This window comes from Maniola jurtina, chromosome 13, assembly GCF_905333055.1.
Source record: "Maniola jurtina chromosome 13, ilManJurt1.1, whole genome shotgun sequence".
NCBI classification, from domain to species: Eukaryota; Metazoa; Arthropoda; class Insecta; order Lepidoptera; family Nymphalidae; genus Maniola; species Maniola jurtina.
The window spans coordinates 2,613,457-2,624,065 of record NC_060041.1 but is presented as its reverse complement, the minus strand read 5'-3'; the positions used below and the strand labels follow the sequence as shown (position 1 = coordinate 2,624,065).

The window sequence follows — 10,609 nt, the reverse complement described above, 5'->3', positions numbered from 1 at the left end:
TTTGCTGGCGCGCGTGCTGTGCTTGTTTGGAGTGTTTTTTTTTTGTTAAGAGTGGCTGGTTTTTGTGTTAGTTGGTGTTTTTTGGTGGTGGAACTGACTGGGAAGCGCTCTAAAGAGGCGCCGCGCGTATGTCGGCGGGCGCCGGCGCAGACGGAGTCCATACTTGTATAAATTCAATAACTTGAAAATATCACAAACTTGACATTGGCTAATCAGAGTAAAGCCAGATTTAAAGAAAAAAAAAAGGTCATTAGGGTACATACTCTTTGACCACTCTTTGACACACGTTTGACACTGCACAGCTGATTGCAGCTGATTGAGTCACGATTGAGTTCTTTTGTTTCTGGTCGGTGATTGAGTTGATTCCAAAGACTACAATATCAATTTTTGCACTTTTGCAGAAATAAATTGGCCGGCAAAAATACTTAGTTTGCATTCGATAAATGATCGTGAAACCCATTTTTCGAGCAATATTGAGCACCAGCGCACATTTTAAAATCAATATTTCATCCGTAACTATGTGTTCAAGTAAGTAGCAGATTGAAACTTAGTATTTATTTTTTATTACTTAGTATTTATTATTATAAGTCGTCTTTTACTTAACACCTGGTATCTTTTTAATAAGCGTAAAATATGCCAGTCATCAAATTGCATGCAACCTGTTTGTGACAAGTTTTTAATTTAGACTTCTGAACAAGTCTCACACACACAAATTGTTAGAATATACTACTCTATTATTAAGATTTTATATTGCTCTGTTAACGTAAAATGAAATGAATAAACTTGTAAAACTAGAATTTCGTAGAATATTTGAGTTAAAATAATAAGAAACAAGGTGAATAATAATTAGAATGATGTATAAACTGGAAATTATCAGTGAAGAAGATTTTGCAAAAAGTGAGATGATTGGTTTGTATAATATGCTACCAAAATATTTATGCTTAGTTTGCTATTAAGGCATTTAGCCGATTCTGTTACGGTAGTACATTAAATTTTATGGTTATCTGGTACACAATTTTAATCAGTAGTAGTATTACCAGGATGCAATGTGCAGGATAACTTAAAACCAGGTGATTCATCCATTTCTCAGTTGTGGCGAGATTGACAAACCCACAACCCACAAGTTAAACAAACCCACTTTGCATTAATGAATAGTGATGTGAGAGTTTTTGTTACTCCTTCATGTGCACTGTGGCTTGCCGATTTTTCAGTTTGGGATGAAATTTATACTCTGTCTTAACATGTTGGCTACATATTATCCTGGGAAATCAAAGAGTTCCCACAGAATTTTTAAAAAACTTAAACTCAAATGGACAAAGTTGCTGATATCATCTAACACTCAATAGTTATTATAATAAAATATAATTTCTTTCAGATCCTCTAAGTCTTGGTACGTTAGATAAATTTAGGAATGAATTCTACTCAAATCCCAAGAATGAGTTGGCACAGAATGCCTGCGCCCGGTTTGATCCGTTCGAAGTTGCTATCAGCAAAAGAAGGACAGATGCATCCTTGCATGTTTACAATATTAAGGTAATGTTACTTCTCTCTCTGCATCTACTAAGGTTGCCTGGTAGAGATTGCTCTAAGCAATAAGGCCACCTTTGCATACAATTGTTTTTTCTGCTTTCTTCCTTCTGTGTTGTTCGTTTACATGTTTTTGTGTGCAATAAAGACTTCTATCTGTCTATCTATCTAGATTACACACACTTAGTTAGGTTTCTGATACGATGGCCAAGATGTGGAACAGCGTTTTGCTGTCTGTTTTTCTGTCTTATAGCCTTGCGTAACTTTTACCTTCAAGGCAAGAGTGAATAGGCAATCTTCTGGGCAAGCACTCTCCAAACTAGACCTCATCATTGCTTCTCATTTAGCATGATTGTTGCCTATCTTGTAATTAAGAAAGTATGCATGTGTTCTTAACCTTGTCTATCATTTCTTATCATTACTCCTGCAATGTCTCTTATCATTGATAAAAGTATTATATTAAGTGTTTATTGCAAATATTGCATTGTGCAGGTGAATAATAAAATGTAATCTCTGTTTAAACAAGATAAAGTTGAAAAGTAAAACCTGACTATATCTTAATAAATGCTGAAATAATATAGTAAAATTCTTTTTTTTTGTCGCTTGGTATATGTAGGTATACTATATTTTAATGTTGTACATGAAGAGTTCCATACCATAGTAAAAGAAATAATACTTTCATTTTTTTGTGATGTAACCCCAAAATCCCAAGAATCGGACTCCATTAGGTGGGTAGGCGATCAAATTAGTCTATTAGTTAATTTTATGCATAGTAGTTTTTGATTTATCGTCCAAAAGTACCAGTTCAAAAATCGGAGAAAATTATGTTCAATAGCAGTTTATGTATATTTTTCAAGAAAAATAAAACCAACACTCTAACTATCACAGTTTTTTGGATATCAACAATAACTTCTACAAACAAAGTTTTACTTCGTCTGTAGTACAGAACCCTCGTTGCGCGAGTCTGACTCGCACTTAGCCGGTTTTTGCATTAACGAATCACTGATCCCCCAAATCCCGAACCGAAATTAATCCGTAGGCTCTTCACTCTTCACGGTGCTCGTCATGAATGATATTTTCAGATTGAGTCGGAGGGCAAGCCGGTGACGAACCAAGAGAACACGGGACGGTGCTGGCTGTTTGCCGCGCTCAATGTCATGAGGCTGCCGTTCATGAAGAAGTATTGTATAGATGAATTTGAATTCTCACAAAGGTTAGTACTAATTAGTCTCTTAAAAATACATGGCAAACTGCAGAGCCTGGAAATAAAGTAAAATAATTAAAATCTGATCAATGTGCCATTGCACAAGATAAAACACTTCTTTGATTTGTATAAATTTTCATGGCAAACATTCTCTTTTTATTATGGTACACGAGATACAGCCCGTTAACAAACGGACGGACGGACGGACGGACGGGACAGAAGAGGCTTAGTAATAAGGTTCCGTTGCAACTCTTCGGGTACTGACCCCTTAAAATTACGGTGCGGAAGCGATGATAGCCTAGTGGATAAGACTTCGGCCTCCTATTCGGGTGGTCGGGAGTTCGATCCCGGGCACGCATTTTTAACTTTTTGGAGCCATGTGCGTTGTAAGCAATTGATTAATATCACTTGTTTTAACAGTGAAGGAAAACATCATAAGGAAACCTGAATGTTCTCAAAGTTGTGTGAAGTCTGCGAATCCACAATTGCCCAGCGTCGTGAACCCTGCTTTAAAATGGGTGGGTTGATCATGTTGAATAATGTGAAACAAGCCACTGGAAATGGGTTGATCATGTTGAATAAATGAAACAAGCCACTGGAAATGGGTTGATCATGTTGAATAAATGAAACAAGTCACTGGAAATGGGTTGATCATGTTGAATAAATGAAACAAGCCACTGGAAATGGGTTGATCATGTTGAATAAATGAAACAAGCCACTGGAAATGGGTTGATCATGTTGAATAAATGAAACAAGCCACTGGAAATGGGTTGATCATGTTGAATAAATGAAACAAGCCACTGGAAATGGGTTGATCATGTTGAATAAATGAAACAAGCCACTGGAAATGGGTTGATCATGTTGAATAAATGAAACAAGCCACTTGAATTTATCTCTAGACAACGCCAATGGCAAAAGATTTTCATCCTGCAACTCATATTTTAGTGCTAATTCGGTTGGTAGTAATATTATTACTATTGATCAAAAGCCACAAAATCCTCATCACAAACTTCTATATCACTTAAAGAGGATGTTTCAGCTTAACTTTTCTTTTATTTTCAGTTACTTATTCTTTTGGGACAAGATTGAGCGGTCTCACTACTGGCTGAACAATATTGTCACCACGGCCAGACAAGGCGAGAAGTTAGATGGACGTCTAGTCAACTTTTTACTTAAGGTATTTCTCAAGAGCAGATAATATGCATATGGTTTTGTACAAGAAATAACACTTGTATAGAAGCGGATAATAAACATGCAGGAAAAGCCAGCCACCAAGCAAGCAATACGCACCACCACCACGCAGCACCACACAAATCTTAAAACCAAGTGCAATTTGGCATTGTAAGATCTACATCTCCTGAGGATGCTCCGGTGTCGGGGCGAAACGTGCGTAGAGTGGTTTTGGCATTTGTGTGGTGCTGCGTGGTGGTGGTGCGTATTGCTAACTTTTCCTACATGTTTATCAGTAGGAGGGCGGGCGGTGCATATCGTATGCTGCACGTTTACACAGATACAGATTTGTTTGGTTTAACGGATTATTACAAACTAAGGTTTTGATTCCTTGTAGAAAGAAATTACACTTTTTAATATTTTTAATTTACGTGGCAGCCATTTTGATTTTTTTATTATTTGTTACAGCGGCAATAGAATATATATTCTATGACAATTTCAACTCTCTAACTATTACAGTTCACGAGATACAGCCCGTTGACAGACGGACGGACAGCGGAGGCTTAGTAATAGGTTCGAAACTCCAAAAATCTTTCTATTTCTATGGTAAATGTAGAATCTTGTGTCTTTTTTGTGACAGGATCCAATAAACGACGGCGGCCAATGGGACATGGTAGTGAATTTAGTTAACAAATACGGTCTGATGCCCAAGAAGTGCTTCCCGGAGACCTTCAGTTCGAGGCGGAGTTTACACATGAACGCGCTCATTAAAACTAAGGTAATAAACATAGCGGAGGATCGTGTGTGGTGGCGCGCTCTTGGGAAGGCCTATGTCCAGCTGTGGACGCAAACAGGTTAATTGATTGATTGATTGGTTGAAGAGGGTAAAATAGGAGTTTGAAATTTGTGTAGTCCACACGGGCATTAGCTAGTTTTAAAATATATTTAACCCTTTTCTTCAGTTTTTTTTTTCATTCCAGTTGCGGGAATATGCCAAAGAATTGCGCGACAAAGTGTCTTCCAACGCGTCAGACGAAGACATACAGTGCACCATAGATAAGCAAATAGCTGTCATCTACAATATCGTTGGCACGTGCCTGGGTATGTTGTAACAAACTGTGTATTGATCGGTACCATATTTTTTAGGGTTCCATACCTCAATAGACCCTTATAGAATCACTTCGTTGTCTGTCTGTCTGTTTTGACTTTCAAGAAAAGATGTTCAAAAATCCGAAAACCGTGAATTTGTAAAAATTTATAAAAAAAAATTGTAAACATTATAAAAAAAAACATATAGATGGTGCTGTCCATCATTTACTTGCAGTGTTGCACATAAGTTACATCTTGTTCAATGTACGTCCTTTGTGTGCGCATCTGCCTTGAACTTGACCAGATTTTTTGGAATCACGTTTAAAACAACGCCAAACCTAACCTAGCCAAGTAGCCACATCCGTTTACCCACTGTATGAAGTATCTTTTTAGACTGTGATATGATCTTAAGCTCTGTTCCTATTGGTGCAGGTATACCACCAGAAAAGTTCACATTCGAATTCTACAACAAGGAAAAGGCCTACAACACGTTTGGATCCCTCACCCCTCAAGAGTTCTACAATAAACATGTCCGTCCACTGTTTAACGTCGATGATAAGGTAAGACATAAAAAGTACCCGGCTGAGTTTGTTGTGGGCTCCTCTTAGACCTGGGCGCGTTTGGAACCCTCGTAGCTTTAGTTTTAATTTAACGTACTAAATTATCACGATAAGGCCGTAATTACTCTTGTAAGCTTTACTTACGTAAGTAGCTTACGTAATTAATTGGCAACTGATGACAGCAAATTTACGGTGAATCTAAATATATAAAAGGAAAAGATGACTGACTGACTGATTTATCAACGCGCTGCTCAAAATACTGGACGGATCAAGCTGATATTTGGCATGCAGATAGTCGAGGGCATGAGCTAGTGTACATATGAGAGTGTCTACATGAATAAAATTGTCGTAAGATAATCAAGAAAGCTACGTACTTACAGGTGTACTAAGTTCAAATTCAAATTCAAATTCAAAATGTTTTTATTCAATTAGACTTTTACAAGTTCTTTCGAATCCGGCCAATTAGACTTTTACAAGTTCTTTCGAGGCCGCAATTACACCTGTAAGTTTTGCTCACGTAAGTAGCTTACGTAATTATTTGAAACAAATTATTGGATAAACAAAAAACAATTGAAATATAAAATGCGAGAAATTATTCAGCTTTTATAAAATGACAAAGGTCTAGCTCTCCTAGGCTCTTTCTTTTTATTGACTTTTGATTTAAAGTGTGTGAAAAGTGAAAAATAACTACAAGTGTCTTCAAGTAATAAAAAAGCTATAATAAAAAATCGCAATTTTTATTAATTTTGTCTTTGATTTTGCCAGGTGTGCCTCGTGAGCGACCCGCGCGAGTCCAACCCGTTCGGAAATCTGTACACGCTGGAATGCCTCGGCAACATGGTGGGCGGGCGACAGACGGCCTACAACAACCAGCCCATCGAAACGCTTATCAAGTGAGGAACAATTTTTTTTTAATTACAATACAATTGTATGGAACCCTTCATATGCGAATCTGACTCGCACTTGACCGGTTTTTATATATTGACTTACGCACTTGACCTGCGCTGCGCTGAAAATATCACACTAATATTATAAAGGCGAAAGTTTGTATGTGTGTGTGTGTGTGTGTATGTTTGTTACTCCTTCACGCAAAAATTACTGGACGGATTTGGCTGAAATTCAGAATGGAGATAGATAATATTCTGGATTAGCATAGGCTACTTTTTATCCCGGAAAACCAAAGAGTTCTCATGGGATTTCGAAAAACCTAAATCAACGCGGACGAAGTCGCGGGCGTCAGCTAGTAGTTTATACGAGTTTGTATGGAGCAAGGCGCTGCCGCACTGCGCAACGCAGCGTAAATGCGTTTGGACTCTTAGGTTAATTTGGGATTAAATTTAACTTCAGATGGTAACCTTTTTTTTCATGAAAAATACCCATCTGTCTTATGTATGTACAATGATAACTGTTAGAATTCCACCGAATTAAAAATTAGACTGTAATATAGTACGCGACAGGTCGAGATGGCAAACGGGGTATAAGGCCTCAACACACCCGCGCTCTCCCGCACCGGGTTAGAGCGGGGGCTGAATGTGTGCGGGTCGTCCCCACCCCGATCGCCATGTCGACCTTACCTACTATACTTAGACAAGTATAAAATGCGGTATTAAAAAATAGATTATACATGAGTGTGTATAATAATCTAATGCCATTTATAATTGAAGCATTGTGAAAAGTTAGATGGATTCTTATATACAGATTTTTCTTACTAAGCTTTTGTTTCAGAGTAGTCAAGGACAGTATACAGGGTGGGGAAGCGGTGTGGTTTGGCAGCGAAGTCTCAAAAAGATTCGAGCGGAAAAATGGACTGGAAGACTTGGATGCGTAAGTGGAAATTGATATCTAAATAGTATATAAAAGGAAAAGCTGACTGACTGACTAACTAACTGATCTATCTACGCTAAGCTCAAACTACTGGACGGATTAGGCTGGACATGCAGTTTTTTTTTTTTTTTACTTACTACTATTAGTTTATTTTATTTATTTTAGTTAGCTACTATGATGTCGACATCTTCTAAGAAAGCATTTGTGAAAATGATTGAAAATGGATGATAAAACCGATAAACCAGATATTCCATCCAGACAAAACCAAGGCGAGTCGGCTAGTGTAAACTGTTTCCAATTAATAACATTAACATACGGAAAAATTGCACCGTTCTGTTCCTTTCGAAAAATCGCACATTAGAACAAAAAAAAACAAAAAACGTCTCTGACATAACTTCAGAGGATGCAGTTAAAGTGACAAAAGAATAAATTTAAAAAAAACTATTTCCAATGTCGGCAGGCATGACTTCCGGTTGGTGTTCAACACAGAGGTGCAAGTGGGCCTGAACAAGGCAGACCGACTGCTCTATGGGGACTCGTGTATGACTCACGCTATGGTGTTCACCGCCATAGGAACCGATGTGAGTATATTTTATCCATACTAATATTTATTTTAATCCATGTTCCAGAGGAAACTAAAGTGGCAATGCATGGAACTCTGGAACTTGCCTTAAAACTAAAGTGGCAATGGGCTGGACATGTATCTAGGTGCAAAGATGGGAAGTGGACAGAAACAGTGGAGTGGACCATATGACAGGCCAAAAGTGGGCAGGCCAAGAAACGATGGTCCCAAGACATTATAAAAGTAGCTGGACGAGACTGGATGTATGCTGCCCAAAATAGGAAAAAGTGGAAAGAAATGGAGACTTTCACCCAGACTTTGGGAAGACTAACACACTAACTGTATCTGTGCTATAAGACCTACCTACCTGCCAAATTTCATGATTCTAGGACAACGGGAAGTACCCTATAGATTTCTTGACAGACAGACAGACAACAAAGTGATCCTATAAGGGTTCCGCTATTCTTTTTGAGGTACGGAACCCTAAAAACTAACCACATGAAGTTTGTAAATATTATATAGGTACTTATTATTAAGGAAATATAAAGATGAAAATACAAAAAAAAAGTATAAACACCTTATTATATTTTTGATTAGGAGAGTGGCAACCCCGTGAAGTTCCGCGTGGAGAACTCGTACAGCGACAAGGATTACGACAAAGGTTACTTGCTGCTCACCGCGCCCTGGTTCCGGGAGTTCGTGTTCGAGGTAAATATACACATTACACACTGTATGAGCTTAAAAAACCGGCCAAGTGCGAGTCAGACTCGCACACTGAGGGTTTCCGTACTCAGGTATTTTTTTCCAACATTTTCGATAAATCAAAAACTACATATACAATAGTTTTCGATTTATCGAAAATGTTAATGTGTAAAAAGTGCGAGTCTGACTCGCGCACTGAGGGTTCCGTATTCAGGTATTTTTTCCAACATTTTGCACGATTAATCAAAAACTAATATACATAAAAATAAATAAAAATCTGTTTTAGGATGTACAGGTAAAGCCCTTTCATATGATACCCCACTTGGTATAGTTATCTTATTTGGAAAATTGAAACACATTAAATTTTTTTTTAAATGATGTAACCACAAATTTGCGGTTTTCAGATTTATTCCTGTACTTGTGCTATAAGACCTACCTACTTGCCAAATTCATGATTCTAGGACAACGGGAAGTACCTTATAGGTTTCTTGACAGACAGACAACTAAGTGATCCTATAAGGGTTCCGTTTTTCCTTTTGAGGTACGGAACCCAAAAAGGCGGAAACGCAACGATTTCTGCAAGTACATCGGTGGGACTTACAAAGTGGTAGTACCGACTCAATTTAAAAGCCGCCATACTAACAATATATGTAGTAATAGACCTCTAACGATACCCCTGTACGGGAGGGTGTATGTGTGCTTGATGTTAGCAATAGGTAAATTTTCGCTCCGAGCGGTATTGTGCTCGGGATGTCAGCTGGGTATCTTGTAACTTCTATATATAGTGTACATTTCAGAAAATTCTGTTAGTGTGATTCAGATTTGCGTGTTCTACTTTGACTTCCGATGAATGTACCCGTGCCGCCATCTGGTGCGAGCGTCGTGTGTCCATTAATTGTTGATAGATTTCTTCGTATGAGTGAGAAGCGCCATCTGCTTGCGAATGTGGCGACCGCCACACCCCATACATTCCAATCTAACACAGGCATTCAAAAGTTATGGTGGAATAAAAAAAAGTTACTTACAAGAACCTTGAAAACATTACAATCCTTTTTTGGGCAGTCGTGTAAAAAGTTTAAGCTCACTGCGCTCGTACTTATTTTCTTATGCATTAACCATACTAATTTCCCAGGTGGTGGTGGACAAGAAATATGTTCCCGAGGAAGTGCTAAGCGTGTTCAAGCAGGAAGCCAAAGTCCTGCCCGCCTGGGATCCCATGGGAACGCTCGCCTGCCCAGTTTGCTCTAAGCAATAACATCGGCCTATATGTCACCTATGTGGTCTTATTTTAATAGTCATAAATACAAATTACAATATTATATTAGGCCCACTCGTAAGTCCCCGAGGAAGTTCTAAGCAGGTTCAAGCAGGAAGCCAAAGTTTTGCCTGTCTGGGATCCCATGGGAACGCTTGCCTGCCCAGTTTGCTCTAAGAATAACATCAGCTTATAATGTGTTTGTATGCAATTGAAGTATAAAAGTTCTATATAATTATGTGCGTTGGGCAATTTCTGATGGGAAAAAACTTCAAGATCGCATCACCGACGTGTTAACATGATAATACTTAATAGTGCTCGGAGTGCCTGTAGATATAAAAACTAAACTGATATCAAACAAATGAATTAGAAGCTAAAGGGGGTACATTAAACATGTATATAGGACATTATGTGTAATTAACTCTGGATTTTACTGAATAACATATTATTAAGGAAAGATTCATGCTATGAAGAGCACAGGCCGCGCTGTGCTTAGCACGAATTATTAACCAACCATAGATAAGATTAGGTCTATTCACACTATGTTGTTATCAATGATTGTCAATGGATATTTAATGGTTTTAGCACAATTTTTTACTGTACATACCTAATAATATTGTTACTGTACATTTTATACTAATAAAATACTACAAACGTTACTGAATTTTTATTTTATTTCAACTATAGAAATTAAACTATAATAAATAATAAAAAAA

General features: G+C 37.8%; 1 protein-coding gene across 1 annotated transcript; it reads left to right on the top strand.

The window, feature by feature from the left end:
• The first annotated feature begins 358 nt into the window (after positions 1-358).
• On the top strand, positions 359-10,552 carry LOC123870722 (bleomycin hydrolase). Its single transcript, XM_045914101.1, has 12 exons — positions 359-528; positions 1,376-1,533; positions 2,610-2,740; positions 3,794-3,908; positions 4,542-4,679; positions 4,882-5,002; positions 5,423-5,550; positions 6,316-6,443; positions 7,276-7,374; positions 7,835-7,955; positions 8,534-8,644; positions 9,771-10,552. The coding sequence occupies exons 1-12, from the start codon at positions 444-446 to the stop codon at positions 9,891-9,893; spliced, it is 1,458 nt and encodes a 485-aa protein (XP_045770057.1). The 5' UTR covers positions 359-443; the 3' UTR covers positions 9,894-10,552.
• Positions 10,553-10,609: the final 57 nt, after the last annotated feature.

Coding starts and splice junctions, on each gene's coding strand:
- LOC123870722 (XM_045914101.1), top strand. CDS start 444: ATGATCGTGAAACCCATTTTTCGAGCAATATTGAGCACCAGCGCACAT. Junction 7,956..8,533: donor TCACCGCCATAGGAACCGAT/GTGAGTATATTT, acceptor ATTTTTGATTAG/GAGAGTGGCAACCCCGTGAA. Junction 8,645..9,770: donor TCCGGGAGTTCGTGTTCGAG/GTAAATATACAC, acceptor CTAATTTCCCAG/GTGGTGGTGGACAAGAAATA.